The sequence below is a fragment of the Brachyistius frenatus genome, unplaced genomic scaffold (assembly GCF_029030835.1).
Source record: "Brachyistius frenatus isolate BFR_SWC_R1_liver_20210118 unplaced genomic scaffold, ASM2903083v1 Contig_92, whole genome shotgun sequence".
NCBI lineage: Eukaryota > Metazoa > Chordata > Actinopteri > Embiotocidae > Brachyistius > Brachyistius frenatus.
The window spans coordinates 1342501-1362500 of record NW_027210691.1 but is presented as its reverse complement, the minus strand read 5'-3'; the positions used below and the strand labels follow the sequence as shown (position 1 = coordinate 1362500).

The 20000-nt window shown below is 41.9% G+C and overlaps 3 protein-coding genes and 4 non-coding genes across 9 annotated transcripts in view; all 7 read right to left on the bottom strand.

Annotated features, from left to right (window-relative positions):
- ints4 (integrator complex subunit 4) overlaps window positions 1-575 on the bottom strand; it is a 14251-nt gene extending 13676 nt beyond the window's left edge. For both annotated transcript variants that reach the window (XM_069710508.1, XM_069710509.1), the window contains exon 1: window positions 460-575. In XM_069710508.1, the coding sequence (XP_069566609.1) occupies window positions 460-513 (54 nt within the window). In that variant the 5' untranslated portion in view covers window positions 514-575. The remainder of the gene's footprint in view (window positions 1-459) is intronic.
- A 4222-nt stretch (window positions 576-4797) lies between these two features.
- kctd14 (potassium channel tetramerization domain containing 14) lies at window positions 4798-8163 on the bottom strand. 2 transcript variants are annotated; one of them, XM_069710534.1, is made up of 4 exons: window positions 8047-8163; window positions 7000-7224; window positions 6766-6900; window positions 4798-5462 (listed from the first exon to the last, which is right to left on the bottom strand). In XM_069710534.1, the coding sequence occupies exons 1-4, from the start codon at window positions 8107-8109 to the stop codon at window positions 5151-5153; spliced, it is 735 nt and encodes a 244-aa protein (XP_069566635.1). In that variant the 5' UTR covers window positions 8110-8163; the 3' UTR covers window positions 4798-5150. The 2 variants fall into 2 exon arrangements, with proteins under 2 accessions (XP_069566635.1, XP_069566636.1); XM_069710535.1 differs by having other exon boundaries at window positions 7000-7221.
- Window positions 8164-11965: 3802 nt separating this feature from the next.
- On the bottom strand, window positions 11966-18083 carry rps3 (ribosomal protein S3). Its single transcript, XM_069710532.1, has 7 exons — window positions 18029-18083; window positions 15527-15657; window positions 14735-14828; window positions 14174-14268; window positions 13063-13250; window positions 12774-12978; window positions 11966-12060 (listed from the first exon to the last, which is right to left on the bottom strand). Exons 1-6 carry the CDS (start codon window positions 18056-18058, stop codon window positions 12779-12781), a joined length of 738 nt encoding a protein of 245 aa, XP_069566633.1. The 5' UTR covers window positions 18059-18083; the 3' UTR covers window positions 11966-12060; window positions 12774-12778.
- Window positions 12382-12534, bottom strand: LOC138627906 (small nucleolar RNA SNORD15). Its single transcript, XR_011311427.1, has one exon. It is a non-coding gene; the product is annotated as a small nucleolar RNA SNORD15 (small nucleolar RNA).
- Window positions 13630-13782, bottom strand: LOC138627905 (small nucleolar RNA SNORD15). The gene has a single exon (XR_011311426.1). It is a non-coding gene; the product is annotated as a small nucleolar RNA SNORD15 (small nucleolar RNA).
- Window positions 14355-14506, bottom strand: LOC138627907 (small nucleolar RNA SNORD15). The gene has a single exon (XR_011311428.1). It is a non-coding gene; the product is annotated as a small nucleolar RNA SNORD15 (small nucleolar RNA).
- Window positions 15170-15322, bottom strand: LOC138627902 (small nucleolar RNA SNORD15). The gene has a single exon (XR_011311423.1). It is a non-coding gene; the product is annotated as a small nucleolar RNA SNORD15 (small nucleolar RNA).
- Window positions 18084-20000: the final 1917 nt, after the last annotated feature.

The window sequence follows — 20000 nt, the reverse complement described above, 5'->3', positions numbered from 1 at the left end:
GAGGACGGAGAGAGGACAAAGAGAGGACGGAGAGAGGACGGAGAGAAGACAAAGAGAGGACAAAGAGTGGACGGAGAGAGGATGGAGAGAAGACAGAGAGAGGACAGAGAGAAGACAGAGAGAGGACGGAGAGAAGACAGAGAGAGGACGGAGATAAGACAGAGAGAGGATGGAGAGAAGACAGAGATGGGACAGACAGAGGACAGAGAGGGGACCGAGAGGGGACAGAGAGAGGACAGAGATGGGACAGACAGAGAGGGGACAGACAGAGGACAGAGAGAGGACTTCTCGTCCTGTCCTGACTCTGGAGCTGTTATTAGCCATTTTAGCATTAAGCTTAACGAGCCAGTTAGCGCTGAAGCTAAACTTCCGCTTTTCATCTCGGCTCGTGAGTTTACAACGAACAGCCAAATTTGTTTTAAGTTAAATCAAAAATAAAAACGGTTTAATTTAACTTACCTGTACAACTTTGGAAAATTCCTCATAAACTCGTTTTTTCAAATGCGCTGCCATGTTGCAGGAAAAACAGAGCTAGCTGCGCTGATCCCCGTTCAGCAGCGACACAGAGATGTCCCTTCACTCTTCCCGTAGCTACGGTTCGGAAATGCAAAACGCGATTTGTAAATGATACTTTACGATGTTACTATAAAATGTTGACTAAATAACTAAATAGACAAGAACACAAGACGGATTCAAAAAGTGTCCAACTATGTTCTCTCTCTTTAAGTCGGGCTGCTAACTTTTATTATTACTGGATGATGTTGTAATACGGTGGTTTGACAACTTAACAACAAAATTATGTTTATAAAAAAATGACCAATAAATAGTCAATAAAAATGAAAGACACATTTTGAGAGAATGCAAACATTTCACCAAACACAAAAAAGACACATAACAGATTACACAAATTGTTTTCTGGACCTAATTGACAAAAATAATCGAACCTATTCATTTGTTAAAAAAAAAAATCCCAGTTAATTCCTTTTTAAAAGAATGAATGTGTGCATGTTTCTCTCCCAATCTGCCTCTATGTACACACCACAACTACAGCGATAAAGTCAGATCAAAATGGGCTCCATTTGAAAACGGTCATATCAGCACATTTTAAGAACTATTAAATAGGTTTGTTTTGTTTGTTGTCTGACAAATCCTACGACCAGAATCTTGCAGCCGTATAAAAGACAACATGTTTTTAATGCAGCTGAAGAGGAAAATGTGGCTAAAAACCACTGAAGCTGACGTGTCTTCACACACAGATAACGAAGAGTTGCTGCTTGGAAATGTGTGAGATAAGAAATAATGTGTGTTTCTCAGACTGAGAGACGAGTGTGTGTGTTTGAGGGCATTTTATTTTTTTAAGTCAGATATAGAGATAATGACCTAAACATGAATGTTGGACAGCAGCTTGCGGAACATAAAATTACCACCAAACTATGTGGTTTGTAAATTCAAAAACGTAATCGTTATAAAGTGTAAAAAACAGCATGGAGTAATAGTGAGTAATGAAATACACATTTTATTTTGTGATGTTTACCATATCAAACAAAGCCATAAAGTCTGTGTACAAAGTATATATCAGACAACAACATTTTACAATCAGTTATTTCAGAACAATTTTAAAATGTATAAATGCAAATATAGGATCTCAGATTTTTTACAAATGAGGGAAAACATACTTAAAAACCTAAATACAATAATTGCAATCCTCAAATAATATTTTCATTTCATCATTATTATTATCACATCAAGACAGTTTCAGTTGCTTTTTTTGTTGTTGTTTTAAGATGCGTATAAATCGCACACAGTTTCAGAGCAAAGAGAAATAAGCATTAAAAAGGTGATTAGTAATTATGAGCGTTTATATATGAATCTCCATCTCAGCTGGAGGTTGAGGTTATTTCAGAATCAGTTTTAAATGTGTAAATGTAAATATTAAAATTCAAAGCAGTAAAATAAAACAAAACAAAGTCCGATATAAACCAAGACACAACAACAGTTCTACATTAAACACTAACAAAACTGATGAAATAATAATATTCTGTATGCAGAAAAGGAAACTCAAACTCCATTTTATATGTATCCCCACATTAAAAAAAAAAACTGTATAAAAAAATCAGACAATGAAAAAACAAAATACTACGTAGATTAAATATTTATAAAGTTATATTTATAAAACATGATCACCTCTTGTTGGTGCAGCAGATATCCAAAACAACTTCACCATCACTTCTACATGTATTTATTTATTTGTTGAATTAATTATCTAATCTATCTTTTGATGTCTCTGCTTTTACCTTTTAAATCCATAATAATTCATATCCATAAACAAACATTCCCAGCTAACGGTGACACGTTAAAGTTGAACTTGAAGGAAGAATTATGAACTATTTGTGATGAATAAACTGTAATTTATCAAAAACACACAGATGAAGGAAAATATATTTAAACATCAAAACATAAGAATAATAGCAAAACAATATTTTCATTTCATTATTATTATCACATCACAGCAGTTTAAGAGGCTTTTTTAAAGATGCATATAAATCACACTGTTTCAAAGCAATGAGAAATGATGATTAAAAGGTGATTAGTAATTGGGAGTGTTTTCATATGTCCTCTCCGTCTCAGCTGGAGGCTGCTCTCCTCTCCTGGTCTTCAGGACCACAGCGACCACAGCAACACAAAGCATCAGCAGCAGGACACTGAACAGTGGTGACCTCACTACAAGGAAGGTGGAGGAAACCTCAACGGGCTCTCGCTGCTTTACAAGACTTCTGGAGGCTGAAGCACACTGAAGGTCTCTAACTAAGTATATTTCTACACACCAATACTCCCCTGTGTCTTCTACTGAGACATTAGAGATCACCAGGCTGCTGTTAGAGGAAGAAATGCTAAATCTGCGTTGCAGATCAATCATCAGACTTACAGCAAAGATTCTTCCTTCTGTTTGTTTTGACTTCATGAACCACATTTGTACTGAATCATTTCTCCAACTAGCGTTGCATCTGAGAGTGACTTCATCTCCCTCTGAGAAGAGCTCTACAGCAGGTGGGTCTGGTTCTGGACACACTATAAGAAAGTATGTTTGTATCACAATATCACGGCTACAGCTGTACCAACCTGAATGATTCAACATCAGTGGTGAAAACACCAGTGAGGAGTTTTGTCCAAAGTCCTTGAACTCAAGATATCCATGATCGAATAATTTGTGATTAGATATTGATAGCTTGTAATTGATCTTCTTCCAGGATGGAGGCTGGCCATTGATGACATCAGTCACAGGACACGACAACACAGCTGTCTCTTCCACCGAGTGATAGATTATCTCTGGGAACATGTTCAACTCTAATATTTGACCGCTGACACACTGATGTTGGTTCATCACCAGACAGGCGAACTCCTCACCGAGCTGATCAGTTGTGAAGTTGGAGACACGAAGAGCTGAAGTGTTTTCCATTTTTTGTAAAGTTCCTTTTTCATGGTTCACCACCAACGTCCCACCGTCCTCAAACACTTTTGTCCATTTAAATTTCTTCATATCAAGATAGAGCCACTGGACCGTCAGATTTTCAGCCGCTCCGTCACATGGGATCTCCGATGTTCCTCCAGAACTCATATCAACAGATTTCATTTGATGTTGTTGATCACAAACAATAATCCTGATGTTTGCCTCATGTGTCACGTTGCCGTCAGTCCAACACTCCTCTTGGTACCGGCCGGAGTCGGAGGGGGTCAGCTGGGTGATGGTGTAAGAAGAAACATTCTGCCGGGTTTCAACGTGAAGTCTTTGTTTCAGGTCTTCAGGTACTGTGGAGTTCTCAGTCGAGGGGTCGGAGGTGTTCCACAGGACAAACTTATCTTCACCAACTAGTTTAGAGATCAGGCAGAAGTTGGCCTCTTTTGGGGGTTTGAAGGTGTTAGAGCCCCCTGGAACCTCCCATTCGAGACGTTCCTCAGCTTGGATGTTGCTGATGAGAGCAAACAGCAGGAAGAAGAGCTGAGCGTCTGCAGCCATTCTGCTCTGAGGTTTCCTCCTGAGTGGAAGCGACTCTGCTCACCTCGCTCTGAGTGCTGGATGTCAACCCTCAGCAGCGACTCCTCATCTGTGGTCGGAGGACGAACGGGACGTCTTTATCACGTCGTCACGTGACGCGTCGAAGCGTGACGCTCTTTTATCATGTGGTCGATCTCGTTTCACAAAGTACAGATGAAAGAGTTCGATACACGCAGTGAGGTCGCTTTCAGACACGCAAAGTCCATCTATCGTCTGTATCCGCTTCAACAGCTGACTCTGGGCGAAGGAGTAAACCAAAACCAAAGAGGCACTGCTGGGAAATGTGTGTGTGTGTGTGTGTGTGTGTGTGTGTGTGTGTGTGTGTGTGTGTGTGTGTGTGTGTGTGTGTGTGTGTGTGTGTGTGTGTGTGTGTGTGTGTGTGTGTGTGTGTGTGTGTGTGTGTGTGTGTGTGTGTGTGTGTGTGTGAGATAAGAAGTGCCAGTTTGGTTACAAAAATATCTTGAGTGTTAATGTACTTTCTTGTCCCAACATATTTGAATCTGGGATCGTGAATAGCAGTTTTCCAGGACATATTTGGGGGCCTGTCCAGGATCCTAACCTGACTCTGTTCATAGCAAGAAAACGAGGTAAAACCTGCACAGGCTAATTTAGAGGATGGTTCTCTTTCAGGGAAGTGAAGGCAGGTAATCTGTCAATCTGCTTATTCACTGAGGACGCTGGGAGAAATGGCAGATTTTATAATAAACAAAGAGAAAACCATCCTCCATATGGTCTTATTTAAAAAAAAAAAAATTTTAACTGTCACTCTTCAGTGTCACTTTTCTTATGTGATCCACGGTGTGAAATGCAACCGTGTGCAATTTGTTTTTAATTAATTTGTGTGTTTCAGCCGACAGCTCCACTGCAATAAAAACTTAACTCCCAGGGTTCCAAGTTTGAAGTACGTAAAACCCTTTAAATAACAGTTGTGGTATTTGGTTGTGTTCGGGATTAAGGCGTAAAACACATCTTCTCAAACTGTAATGAAAATTTTGACGGAAGTACGGCCATGACGGTGGACTGTCTCTTCATCTTACAGATCTTTACTGACACCTTGTGGCAATATTTTTTATTTTTTTAACGAGCAGGTGTCTCATCACCACCACGTGAATGTGAGGTCGTAGAAGAAGCCGTAGCTCCTGGACAGGAAGCTCCTCCCCGTGACGTGCGGCAGGACGCTCACCCTGTAGCCCCGCCTCTCCACGTCCGTCTTCACGCAGTCCAGCAGGTCCTCGACCGACGGGGCGGCCTTCCAGGGCCCGAACGTCACCGCCGACTCCTTGTCGGCCTCCAGGCTGTTCACGGCGTCGTCGAGGAAACCCAAGTCCTCCTCCGTCTGCAGCACGCAGATCATGATGGTGGAGCGGCGGGCGGCGACGGCCTCGGCTCTGGCGATTCGGATCAGAACCTGGAAAAGACGAAGGACGTTACTGCGTTCATGGAGAGCCGGAGATGAAAAGATGAAAAGAGTTCTGCAGAAACGTGACCTAAAACACGAGACAAGTATTACACTCGGCCGTTTATTCATCGAGGTAAATGATATTAAATCAGTCCCTCAAGGATTTCACTGAGGGGTTTTTTCTGTTGAATTTTTGCAGCAGATTTTCTCAAAGATTTTTGACGTAATTTGTGAAGTTTTGAGTAATTTTTTTGTGTAAAATTGTGGAAAGTATCAAATGTATTTTCTTTTTTAATCACTACCTAATGAAGGAATAAATATGTTAATCACTTCCTGTGATAATAATCCTGCTGCACATCACAGAAATATTTGAGTTCTAATCTTTTTTATTTATTTATTGAACTTAATTGAACATTCAAAATGGAGGTAAAAGGTCCTAAAAGCTCCACAAAAAGCCACATTTTCCCACAAACCCCGTCACTTCCTGTTTCTCCTCTTGTTCCTGTTCCTCCGGTGAACAGAGTTTTATTTGGTGATGAAAACAGGAGCAGAGACTTTCTGGTTGAAATGAGGAGTTATTGTTGTTAATAAAGAGAGTTTTGTCTGAAAATATTTACTTTATGTTTTAATACTTTCAGATTCTGATGTTATTTTTGTGGAAAAATCGCAGGAATTTAAAAACCTCGCAAGCTCCCGCAAAATATTGCTGAGTTTGCTAGAATTTGCGTTAATTATTTTCCTGGAATACAGGAAAGTAATATAGCAGCAAAAGTATGTGAACCTTTCAAGATTTAGCAGCTAACTTGAAGGTAACATCAGTCAATCAGATGATCATCATATGAGAGTCACTTAAAGAACAAGGATCTATCGGCTGTTTGACGAAACTGCTTTCCGTGTCCCAGAAGAGCGTCGATGCTGCGCTGCAGACGCCGTACGTGAAATAGTTACGCAATAAACAGGAAGACTCCTGTTTTTTTAATGACTAAATCACAGCCGGCTGCGTTAAGTTGTATCTGCAGGCTGCAGCACAAAGTAGGAAACGACGACAACGAACAGAAACCGGACGAAAAAGTAGCCGATTAACGACGTTTATCCGCGACGAAGAACAGAAACCGGATCAGGAAGTTAAGGAAAAAAACCGCTCCCGGTGGGATTTGAAACCGCGCAAACAAACGGTAAAACAAAAAAACCACATCGGGACATCTGCCAGCTGCAAAAGCTGTCAATCAAACCGACTGGTTTTGATGAACCCGACAAGCTGCAGAAAAACCCAGAAACTTCAAGTCAGATGTTTTTTTAGAACATTGCTGACCTCGATGTTCTCCTGGTAGCGCGGGACTCTGGACAGGAACTGCTGCCGTCCCACCAGCTCTCCGAACATCTGCGGCGTCTCCTCCAGACGTTTGAACAGCGGTTGGATGTCGTAGTGAAGCGCCTCCCGATGAACCTGCAGAAACACACGAGGGAATTCCTTCTTTTTTTCCATCGAAAAAAAACAGAATTTTTCACAATAAACTGGGAAAAAGAAAACGTTCACCGCTCGGACCTCGTGGAGGTTCTCGACGGGCAGCCGGTCCGACCGCAGGAACTCCAGGACGGCTCCGAAGTGGGAACCGTCGCGGTCGATGAAGCGCCGTCCGTGCGCGTCGCTGCCGATGAGCTCCGTCGGTCCGTCGAACAGCGCCGCCAGCTTGGAGTTGTGTTTCCTGAGCGTGCTCAGACAGGTGCTGAACAGGTGACCCCCGACGTTCAGGTGCACCACGGACGACTGCTGGGGGGAAACTCAGAATATATTTCACCATAATTCTTTGTAATATCATAAATAAATTAGATTTTAGACTTTATTAATCCCACAGTGGCGGAAATTTAGTCGTCACAGCAGCGTAGAAACACAAAAAGGTGCACACAAGAACAAAATTACAAATACCTATACAATGAAATATGATAAATAAAAATAATTATTTTGAAATAAGAAGAAATAAGAGCAATGAACACAACACACACACACACACACACAGACTATATACACAAAAACAAATGAAATAAACATAAATAAATACAGCTTGGGATGAATGGAAAAGTGTCTATGAAATGAAAGGAACAGTACGTTATTTTATATGGACTTTTAAATGGACTTTTGTTTGTCAGTCCACTCCAGAAAATCGCAATAATTAATGCAAATTCAAGCAAACTCAGCAATATTTGCGGAAGCTGGCAGTTTAAAAAAAAAAAATTATTCCCTTGATTTTTCTGCAGTAAATGTCTTCAGCAGATTCTGTGCGGAAAGTATTAAAACATATTGCATAATAAAGATAGAAATACCTTCATACCACTTCCACTACTTTTAGTAAACTTCAGTAAAATAGAAGTTTTTGTATTTATCCTCCAACAGGAAACCAACTTCTCCACACATTTCTTTCCTGCAGAACTTTCTCGAAGTTTGGATTTGAAATTCCTTTTAAACTTTGAACGCTTTTATTTTCAGGAGAAACACGGAAACTATCTGCAGTGAAGTGTTTTTTTATGTCTGTCTCACCTGTCGAGTTCGGGAACTCCTCTAAACTGACGTCACGTTAAAAGTCGGTTTTCTTACCGGCACCGCGGATGAAGGTTGTTCCTCGGACGGTTTGTGGTCCGCCAGACTCATGTTTAACATCGGTGTCGGTCCGGGAGCTGCGAGAAGAACTTTCTTCGGACTTGCTCGCCAAGTAGGAACCAGGGGGCGTGGCCTAACCCGGACCTGCTGTTATATTGCCGAGAAGATGAGTCGCTCCGTAGCAAAGATCTGGCACCATCATCTTCAAACTAAAATGTTCTTGCAGACTGATAATTATTTATTTACTCACGAATCCTCTGAATTTTTGTTATTGTTTTTTATAATAAATGTTGTTTTACTATTTATGTTTTGACTGTTGTCGGTCATTATAATCTTGTATTTTGTTGGAATTGTGCCTTAAAACTGCAGAAATATTGCATACGTAACGCATTATTGCATTCTTGAAGTTTAGCGTTTCTTCCTTGAATCATATCCTCCAAACTCTCAAAAAAAAAAAAAAAAATAGTCTGCTGCAAACAAGGGCTGAATTTCTGGTGCCAGGAAACGCGTCAGAGTGAGACATCGAACTTCCGTTTATCAGGTAGATATCACGTGACCTCAAACTTCCCCCTTTCAATGCGCATTATGCTGAAGTTCTGGTCACTTCTAGTTAGTGATGGTGAGATGAAGCCTCATGAGGCATCAACCACTTCAGCCAACTGGTTCTAGAAAGGGTTCATTACTCGAAGCTTCATGTGAACACGGAACCACCTGCTGGCCAAGTGTATAATCACAGGCAGCTGGATCTGAACCACATGTGATGCATTGAATGTTTGTGTCTGTTATGGCTGTTGGGAATGACTATGAATTACTAAAATGTATGACCAAATAATTTCTGTACATAAATTATCACATATGTGCATAATAAAATATCTTTTGAATGTATTCTGTGTGTGTAAATTTTCCCAAAATGGTCGTATCATATGATATGGCAGGTTGTGTAATCATGTTTTTCTGTCACTTTAGGAACATGTCATGGGCTTAAGCAGGCAGAGGACAGTGGAAGTGCTTGTGGAACGAGGAAGAGGGGACTGAATATGCTTGTGTAACTTGGACAATGATGTACAGGACAGGGGACATTTTATTCATTTTTATTCAGAAATAACAGTTTCTCAACAGTTTTTGGTTTTATGGATGTCCACATGTCAGAAGTAAGGCTAACAGCAGCCACCTTTTCCACTTTAGCCTTCTCCTTCTCCTTAGCTGACTCATACTTGGCCTCCACCATGGCCTTCAGAGCCTAAAGGAAAAAATACATAGTGCTGAACTGTGAGACACAATAAAGTACTCATTTGTTTCATGCATGCACCCATACATACCTGCCCTGTAGGGAGGACATAATTAGGATCCAGTTTGGACACAAATGCCCTGAATCCAACATCATCCACAATACTGAAGGGCTGTGTGTCCTTCACTATCATGGAGACGAGGGCTTCATCCAGCTCTTGTTTTCTGGTGGCTGGTTAAAAGAGAATAAATACAGTGTCTGTTATCTGTCTTTATTTACACAATAACCAAAGCGAACAGGGATAAATTGTGACGGTGCATTTGTAATATTGTAATGACTTCCCTTGGCTGGGTGAAGCTCCAGTTTCCTCCTTATTCTCATGCAAGGCACGGTAACGCCTCAGCATGGATGAGGTGTTGTTATTGTACCCCAACTCCTTGGAGCACAATAAACACCTCACCTTTGAATCAAATAAGAAACTGTGAAAAATACAGTTCTTGATAAGCAAACCTAATGTGTCTGAAATAGAGTTAGATTTAGCTTATTAGGAGTTATCAAATCAAAGTGTTCCCACAGGGGAAATCCTCCTCTTCCTGGCTGGCTCCATCTTATCACCTCCTTCTCTCCTCACTCTCCTACATCTCCAAACTATCTCTCTCTCTCTCTCTCTCTCTCTCTCTCTCTCTCTCTCTAAACTCTCCAAACTATCCAAACTCTCAACTGACCTCAACTCTCCACCAACAACCCACATTTTGAACGGAGCCTGAGAGGTTTATATTGCCGTCAAACCTCCCGGCAACACCTGAACCACTTCCCGAAGCAGTCACGTGGTACAGCCGGCAGCGAGGCTTCGGACGTCATCATTTTTGGCTCCTCCCCTAAATGAAGCAAGCTTCGACACACGCTTCGAGGACACGCCCCCTCTGTTACTGGACACACGCTTTGAAGCGTCGGCACACCTCGTAACATCACTACTTCTAGTCATACTCTGAAAACGTGAAATGTAAAAACCCTTTTTGTTCGTTTTGCTGTTTTTGACCACAGGTGAGGTCGTTTTCTGGTCGATGAGCAGAGGCAGTCTAATTCAGATGCTTTTATTAATTACAAAACAGCATGTGGGAGTGGACGACGCCATCATCTACCTGCTGCAACGAGCTCAGTCTCACCTGGATGGAACCGGTGACTCTGTGAGAATCACTTTCTTTGATTTCTCCAGTGCATTCAACACCATCCAACCACTGCTGCTGAGTGAGAAGCTGCGGGTGGTGGGGGTGGACACGTCCACCGTCTCCTGGATCAATGACTACCTGACAGGCAGACCACAGTTTGTCCGTCTGGGCAGTGTGCTGTCTGATACGGTGGTCAGTGGTACTGGAGCTCCTCAGGGAACTGTTCTGTCTCCTTCCTGTTCACCTTGTACACCACTGACTTCCAGAACAACTCAGAGTCCTGCCATCTGCAGAAGTTCTCTGATGACTCTGCAGTGGACGGTGTATAAGGGATGGATGGGAGGAGGAGTCAGTGGTTGGGTGTATAAGGGATGGACGGGAGGAGGAGTCAGTGGACGGTGTATAAGGGATGGACGGGAGGAGGAGTCAGTGGTCGATGTATAAGGGATGGACGGGAGGAGGAGTACAGGGCAGTAGTGGAGGACTTTGTGGAGTGGGCTGGTAGAAATCACCTGCTCCTGAACGTGGCCAAGACCAGAGAGATGGTGGTCGACTTCAGGAGGAAGACGACGGCTCCACAACCGCTGAGAGTTCTGGGAGAGGAGGTGGACATGGTGGAGGAGTACAAGTACCTGGTGTCTCCATCGACAACAGACTGAACTGGAAGACCAACATCAACGCTGTCTACAAGAAGGTGATGAGTAGACTCTTTTTCTTGAGGAAACTTCGATCCTTCAATGTGTGCAGCGAGATGTTGGAGATGTTCTACCATCTGTTGTGGCCAGTGAACTGTACTTCACTGGGGTCTGCTGGGGGGGAGAGGTGGGGGGGGGGAGCAGCATTGGAGCCGGAGACACCAACAGACTTAACAAACTGGTTAAGAAGGCCGGCTCCATCATCGGCTACAATCTGGACAGTCTGGAAAAGGTGGTGGAGAGGAGGACACTGAACAAACTATTATCCATATTGGATAATCCTGTCCACCCTCTCCACCACCTGCTGCAGGGACAGAGGAGGACGTTCTCCAAAAGACTCCTCCAGCCGCTGTCACAAGGACAGATACAAGAGATCATTCCAGATACAGGAGATCATTCCAGATACAGATCATTCCTGTTATATATATTATATAGATATATAATGTACTGTATATACTGTGCATTTTATATTTTTTTTTTTTACTGCTATTTTATTTTATTGCTTTTCTATTATTCTATTCTTATCTTATTGCTTCTGTATGCTGCTGTAGCGAAAAAATGTCCCCTCGGGGATTAATAAAGTAAATACCTACCTACCTTATATATTTCTTTAATACATTTATTTCTTTAATGTTCCTGATAATTTGGAGAGCTGGACTAAAATATGAGAAAAATATTTCTGCTATGCAAAAAAAGTCTTCACGGGACTTTTTATTTTAAAGTCTTCGTTTCATTTGGATTCTTCTTTTGTGTTTTCCATCATTTTTATTTTCCCCTCTTGCTTCCTGGACGGTTTGTGAAACAAAAGTGACGACAACATGAAGTGTATTTTCCAGATTTTATTGTTTTTGTACACAAAAATCCCCGGAGGTGGGGGGGGGGGGGGGTCCTCCTTCCATCTGGTGGTCCGGTTGAAAACCTGTCAGAGAGAAACCTGGATTAAACCTCAGGTTCAAACGTCGGTGCATTTAATGCTGCAGGATTATTATGGTATGTTTAGAATAATACCAACAATCTCCTAACTTTAAATCTATTAAAAGAAAAAGAAAAAAGTGTCTCTTCCACAAATTAGTTGCATTTTGTTTCATTTCAGGCTTTTACTTAATTTACAGAATTTCAAGCTTCATAAAATTTATATTAAGAAACAAATAAAAAAAGGAGATTCTGCACTTTTGCAACAGAACCAACAGGTTCTCTACTTCTGCTTCCTTCAGGTGTTTTTGAGCGTCAGCTGTTCGACCCTCCTCAGACAAATGCCTCGATGTCTTCAACTGAAAAGGACTCGGCGCTCTGAGGGACCCGGACCAGAACCACAGAACGCAGCTCTGGACCGGGAAATCCAGCAGAACCGGACCGAGACCCGTTCAGACTCGTCATCGTCTCATCACCGAAGGGACGAACCCCCCCCCCCAAAAAAAACCAACAACATCTGGAAGAAGCTGCAGAGGCTCCAACTTCCTCCATTACAATCTGCCTACACATACGGAGCCATTATGTTGTCATGACAACCAAAAGGTAAGATGCACCTTTAATGTGTTTATGACACGACGAACACTTGAAAGTGTTGTCGTCCTTATTTTTGAGCCCGTTTGAGCTTTCTTCTTCTTTTGCGAACATACGGTGGATGTTTACCGTGTTTACGCGGTGGGGACGGGGGCCCCTTGGGGCATGACGGGCACCTCCGGCTTGGCCCCCTTCTGCTCGGACACGGGCGTGGTGGGCAGGAGCTCCTCCTTGGGCTCCACGATGCTGACGTGGTCGGGCAGAGGCTTCTTGGGTCCGATCTTGCCGCTGGGGTCCCAGGGCAGCATGATCTTCACTTTGATGCCCAGCACACCTGGAGGGGAAAAAAACACAAACCAGCACGTTAAAAAAATAAATAAATGTAGAAACGCCAGCGGCGCCCTCTGCTGGTACTCACCCTGCCTCAGCAGGACGTGGCGGACCGCCGTGTCCACGTAGTAGTTGACGGGGTCTCCGCTGTGGATCATCAGGCCGTCCACGAACTTCATGGACTTTGCCCTTTGACCCCTCAGCTTGCCGGACACCACGACCTCGCAGCCCTTGGCGCCGCTCTCCATGATGAACCTCAGGACGCCGTAGCACGCCCTGAGAGAGAGAGAGAGAGAGGAGGGGTGGGGGGGGAGAGAGAGAGAGAGAGAGGAGGGGTGGGGGGAGAGGGAGAGAGAGAGAGGGGAGAGAGAGAGAGAGAGAGAGGAGAGGGTGGGGGGGAGAGAGAGAGAGAGAGAGAGGGGAGGGGTGGGGGGGAGAGGTAGAGAGAGGAGGGGTGGGGGGGAGAGAGAGAGAGAGAGAGGGAGAGAGAGGAGGGGTGGGTGGGGGAGAGGGAGAGAGAGGAGGGGTGGGGGGAGGAGAGAGAGAGAGAGAGAGAGAGGGAGGGGTGGGGGGGGCAGCATGTAGATATTAAAGATGTTTCAGGAGGAATCAGATTTCTTGTTGTCTTGTGTCGTTAACTCGTCAGCTGTTCGACCCTCCTCAGACAAATGCCTCGATGTCTTCAACTGAAAAGGACTCGGCGCTCTGAGGGACCCGGACCAGAACCACAGAACGCAGCTCTGGACCGGGAAATCCAGCAGAACCGGACCGAGACCCGTTCAGACTCGTCATCGTCTCATCACCGAAGGGACGAACAAAACGGGACGCCTCATTTTATATTTTGCACTAATTGCGTTTCCTTATTTATGTTAATTAAATAACACCAATATTTGCTGGCGTTCGGGACGCAAAATACGTCATCAGAATCTGAGCTGAAAGTTTTAACGACAAAGTAAACTAAACTCATTTTATTAACAATAACTCTTCATTCACAATCAGCACCGTTCTCCTCTAATCTCACCAAAAACAACCAGAACAGGAGAAACAGGAAGTGACGGGTTTGTTTCATCCAGCAGGTTTGTGTTGAAAGTCAACGAGCTGCTGGGAAACTTCTGATACGTCAAGAAGGAAATCTTTGACTTTTAAAATCCTCTTCCTCAACTTTCAGAGTTGTGAACGCAGCGTGAAGACGAGCTTACCTTCGCACGGCCAGACCTCCCAGCAGCTTGTAGCGCAGAGACTCGGCCTGAGCGATGGCACAAAGACCGCGAGTGGCGACTTTCTCGGCGTACAGCTGACGGAGAGAAAAAAGGGGGCGGAGACAAGTCGGTAAAAACATCCAGCCAATCAAAACGCATCCCGATGAGCCGCCGCGTCGACCCTTCTCAGACAAATGCCTCTTGTGTCTTCACGTGGGAAAGAGACTCGCTGCTCTGAGGGGAACCGGAGCAGAACCACAGAACGTGGACCCGGACCGGTACCACCCCAGAGACAGCGTCCTGCTCCGTCTCGTCATCGTATCATCACCGAAGGGACCGACATGCAAAATACACAAGACTTTTACCAACATGGATTTTTTTTTGTTTTTTTGTGGGTAAATACAATTTCAAGTTTTAATTTAATTTTGTGACTTGTTTTTTTTACTGGAAGACAAAAGCAGCAGGAATTATTTTGTTCTATGTTGAAGCACGACGAGCAGCCTGTTTAAAAACACAGTAAATCACGACTCGGCACGTTTTCTTCTTCTGTGGTTTCCTTACCTCCACACTGCCCTCGGGGAAACCAAACCTCTTCTGGACCACAGCGGTCAGCTCTCGGATGCGACGGCCCTTCTCGCCCAGAACATTCTGGGTCCTAAAGACGCGAACAAAAAAACCCATTCAGGTCACTGCTGTCGATTGTGAAACATCCGTATTTGTTGTTTGGGTCGATTACGTGCCGAGTCGGGAATAAAATCAAATAAAAAACGACACAGAACGACTGCAATGAGACATGAATGCAGCTTTATGATGATGAAACTTATCCTGAATAATCAGTCTCTCCAGTTTTTATTATCAAAGATGTTTTGATTATTTTAAAAATATATTCCTGTCATTATTACGGCGTTTTCTTGAATTTGTGTTATTTGTGTAAATAAAGGAGCGATTTTTATATCACGTTGTTGTCTTGTGTCGTTAACTCGTCAGCTGTTCGACCCTCCTCAGACAAATGCCTCGATGTCTTCAACTGAAAAGGACTCGGCGCTCTGAGGGACCCGGACCAGAACCACAGAACGCAGCTCTGGACCGGGAAATCCAGCAGAACCGGACCGAGACCCGTTCAGACTCGTCATCGTCTCATCACCGAAGGGACGAACTATTTATTTATTTGCTCCAACTGTGTTTCCTTATTTATGTTAATAAAATAACTCGTGTTTACGTTCAAAGATGGACGTTACAAAAAAACATGGCGGTGAAATCTGATTATAAACAGATTATAAATTCTCTCAGCCGACCAATCAGAGCCCGCGACGTCGACGTGTCGTTGCGCTCCAGCAGGCTCCGCCCCCTCACCTGGTGGCCAGGATGATGATCTCGGTCCTGGTCGGAGTCACGCGCACCTCCACGCCGGAGTAGCCGTCCTCAGCCAGCTCTCGGGTCAGGAACTCGTTCAGCTCGGCCTTGAAGATCCCGTCTGAGACGAACTGGAGAGAAGAAGAAAGTTCAGTTCATAACGTTTCAGATGATGGAGGCAAGAATAGAAATAAAATGATATAAAGAGTACGAAGGAAGTCGGAACAAGCTTCACACCATTCACTTCATTATCATTATAAATCTATTATAGATTATCTTCATTATTATTAATCTATTATAGATTATCTTTATTATTATTAATCTATTATAGATTATCTTTATTATCATTAATCTATTATATTGTCTTCATTATTATTAATCTATTATAGATTATCTTTATTATTATTAATCTATTATAGATTATCTTTATTATTATTAATCTATTATAGATTGTCTTTATTATCATTAATCTATTATAGATTATCTTCATTATCATTAATCTATTATAGATTGTCTTTATTATCATTAATCTATTATAGATTGTCTTCATTATTATTAATCTATTATAGATTATCTTTATTATTATTAATCTATTATAGATTATCTTTATTATTATTAATCTATTATAGATTGTCTTTATTATCATTAATCTATTATAGATTATCTTTATTATCATTAATCTATTATAGATTGTCTTTATTATTATTAATCTATTATAGATTGTCTTTATTATTATTAATCTATTATAGATTGTCTTCATTGTTATTAATCTATTATAGATTATCTTTATTATTATTAATCTATTATAGATTGTCTTCATTGTTATTAATCTATTATAGATTGTCTTTATTATTATTAATCTATTATAGATTGTCTTTATTATTATTAATCTATTATAGATTGTCTTCATTGTTATTAATCTATTATAGATTATCTTTATTATTATTAATCTATTATAGATTGTCTTCATTATTATTAATCTATTATAGATTATCTTTATTATTATTAATCTATTATAGATTGTCTTCATTGTTATTAATCTATTATAGATTGTCTTTATTATTATTAATCTATTATAGATTGTCTTTATTATTATTAATCTATTATAGATTGTCTTCATTGTTATTAATCTATTATAGATTATCTTTATTATTATTAATCTATTATAGATTGTCTTCATTGTTATTAATCTATTATAGATTGTCTTTATTATTATTAATCTATTATAGATTGTCTTTATTATTATTAATCTATTATAGATTGTCTTCATTGTTATTAATCTATTATAGATTGTCTTCATTATTATTAAAGATATTCACACTTCAATCAGTCCGTTCGGTTTTTTGAGGACATTAATATTTGATTTAATAACATTTGAGTGATTAATATTTTCTTTCAGCCTGTTTCTACTTTGTGTTTCAGAAACCTTTATAACTATTAAAGTGTTCAACTCTTCAAACAGAATTCATTCAGATTATTTCACTCTGCATGTCCTAGATTAATCCAGTCCTGCTCCAGACTCTAGATTAATCCAGTCCTGCTCCAGACTCTAGATTAATCTAGTCCTGCTCCAGACTCTAGATTAATCTAGTCCTGCTCCAGACTCTGGATTAATCTAGTCCTGCTCCAGACTCTAGATTAATCCAGTCCTCTAGATTAATCTAGTCCGGCTCCAGACTCTAGATTAATCCAGTCCTGCTCCAGACTCTGGATTAATCCAGTCCCAGACTCTGGATTAATCCAGTCCAGACTCTGGATTAATCTAGTCCTGCTCCAGACTCTAGATTAATCCAGTCCTGCTCCAGACTCTGGATTAATCCAGTCCTGCTCCAGACTCTGGATTAATCCAGTCCTGCTCTGGATTAATCCAGTCCTGCTCCAGACTCTGGATTAATCCAGTCCTGCTCCAGACTCTGGATTAATCTAGTCCTGCTCCAGACTCTGGATTAATCCAGTCCTGCTCCAGACTCTGGATTAATCCAGTCCTGCTCCAGACTCTGGATTAATCCAGTCCTGCTCCAGACTCTGGATTAATCCAGTCCTGCTCCAGACTCTAGATTTAAACACGAGCCCGAGATGTTCTCCAGAAACACCAGCAGTGATAACAGCCGCCATGTTTTACCATCAAATATAAAACGATCATTATATTGACGTGTTTCGTTGAACGTGATTTAACGGAGCAGCGGAAACCACGTCGTTAAATAAACTCCCGTTAGTTCGTAGTTTAACGGATATAAGCGTATCTCTCCGAGCTACCGGAGTTTAAACCGAGTCCCGGGGCTGCCCCGGTGTCGCTCTCCCCGGTGTCTGAGCCATGCCAGCCGGCCGAGGGAGCAGGAAGGCGCCGCCGGCAGCATCCGGATCAATCCTCTCCGCACCGGAGCTGCACGAGCTCAACCGACACCGGAGCGACCGCGTAACTCTTCTATCCAAACCGACGTGACTCCATTTTTAACAGAAACCCGAAGTCTGTGAGAAAAACGGCGATAAAACGCTGCTGACCTTCCTCTTCTTGGAGATCTGGACCGCCATCTTCCGACAGGCCGTAGACAGGAAAGACCCGGCAGGGGACGCGGAAATGAATTTATAGTAAAGCTTCACTTCCGGTGACGTGAGCTGGTTGCTGGGAATTGTAGTTACTTGTAAAAGTAGATGTCTGCAAACGCTTCATGTCTTTTACTTCACAACTTGCTAAATATAACGAATATTTAGTTTTTGCCGCGAAGATAAGATAATAAAAACACCCGTAAAAAAGGAGAATATTTCGTTTTGACCACAAACTGAATAAAATATTTTCGACGGCAGCAGCAAGTTGTTGGAGCGGAGGACGTCAGTGTCGGTGTTTACTGCCTCCCAGTGGCCACAAAGAGAAACTACATTAGTTTATTTTGTATAATTTGCCATTATAAAATCCTAGACTCTAATAATAATAATAATAATAATAATAATAATAATAATAATAATAATAACAATAATAATAATAATAATAAATGTAATAATGATGAATAAAATAGAAACACTCATGGCTAACATTTTCAAAATAAATGTCTCTCAGAGCTCCACAATATACTAATGAACCAAAACATAATAAACAACATAATCGTGGAACATTACATTAGATATACCGCTTCGTTTTTATTTTTCCACTGGAGGTTATTGGGTGAGTGGATCTCTGTGACCGAATGAAACAACACGAATAAACATCAGAAAACTCCCGGAGGAAGCAGGTTTCTACTGAAACAGCTTCACAGACATCACGAGGAGAACGAGAGCACAATCCTCACAAAGCTCCGACATTTCACTTTTAAATAAAGACTCAGCTCCACGTTTCATCCTTTCTGAAGACGCCAGCCTCCAGCAGCGGTTTGTTTCCAGGCTTTTGTCTCGAAGCAGAAAGACTCTGTTCCGGGCAACAGGAAGCCGGCGCGCCGGCCCTTCAGCTGGGTGGATGTTTATTATAATGGTGTGGTGTGTCTGGGATGTGGCTGTGAACCCTCCCAACGTTTCAGTATTGTGCTCAAGTCGTCAATAAAAAGGCTGATTTCCTTTTGTCTTTGTGTCTCAGACAGAGAAAGCAACAACAACAACAACAACAACAAAAAGCGTCATGTGAAACTGCGCCTGCGCATGTGATTGTGTTGACCTGACCTCCGGTTGTACCGGTGCAGTTAAAGGGTCCTTCTTCACACTGAATACTCTTCTGCCACCTGTCGGTTAAAGATCTTATCTTTGACCTCCAAGCTCCTCCCTGCTGCATCTGAAACATATAACGACAACGAGAATGGTTCCGACCTTTATCTTTTATTCCTTATTCCTTTCTGATTGATGTGGTCTTTGAACTGGACAAGTTGAACTAATAAGAAGGAGTGACTTTAGCTAACAACACCCAGATAACTGGTGGAACAAAATGTATTGACTTCGTATTTCATTAAGAAGTTGAATGGGAGTCAATGGAGCCGACCTCTAGTGGCACTCGGTGGTATTGTAGCTCGAGTCACATGATTTGTGACGTCACAATGATGTGGAAACCTTGTGGTTTGTGGAAACCTTAAACCTGAGAATGGACTTTACAGTGACGTAGGAGACCTCCTCTGTCCTGCAGTTAAACTTTAGAAATGAAATATATTTGTATATTCATAGATTCAGGACGTTTTTAACATTTCTTCATGGAAAACCCCATCAGACACAATTATTTCAAGAGTAGTGTATTTTATATACGTGTCTGGAGAGGATCTTTAAAATAAATGTGGTAGATGTGGCCACCTCAGATGAGGCCTCGTTCTGTGGGAATATGAGTATAAAAGGTAATTATGGGTATAAAGAGTTGAGCCAACAGGTGGCGCCATTTCTAACTGAAGAAAATGCTTCAACACTGTGAACCATTTTAAACACAACTGCTTCACAGTGATTCCCTTTCTCAGGACTGGAGGTTTAAAATATAAAGGAAAGGTTCGTTAATGAGTTATTACTAACC

Excerpts from the sequence above, each read along its gene's own strand:
- kctd14 (XM_069710534.1), bottom strand. The coding sequence starts at position 8,109 with ATGTTAAACATGAGTCTGGCGGACCACAAACCGTCCGAGGAACAACCT. Across the intron at positions 6,901-6,999 it reads CCGTCGAGAACCTCCACGAG|GTTCATCGGGAGGCGCTTCA; the intron begins GTCCGAGCGGTG and ends GTGTTTCTGCAG. Across the intron at positions 5,463-6,765 it reads GCTACCAGGAGAACATCGAG|GTTCTGATCCGAATCGCCAG; the intron begins GTCAGCAATGTT and ends CGTCTTTTCCAG.
- rps3 (XM_069710532.1), bottom strand. The coding sequence starts at position 18,058 with ATGGCGGTCCAGATCTCCAAGAAGAGGAAG. Across the intron at positions 14,829-15,526 it reads ATCATCATCCTGGCCACCAG|GACCCAGAATGTTCTGGGCG; the intron begins GTGAGGGGGCGG and ends TCGCGTCTTTAG. Across the intron at positions 14,269-14,734 it reads TCCCCGAGGGCAGTGTGGAG|CTGTACGCCGAGAAAGTCGC; the intron begins GTAAGGAAACCA and ends TCTCTCCGTCAG.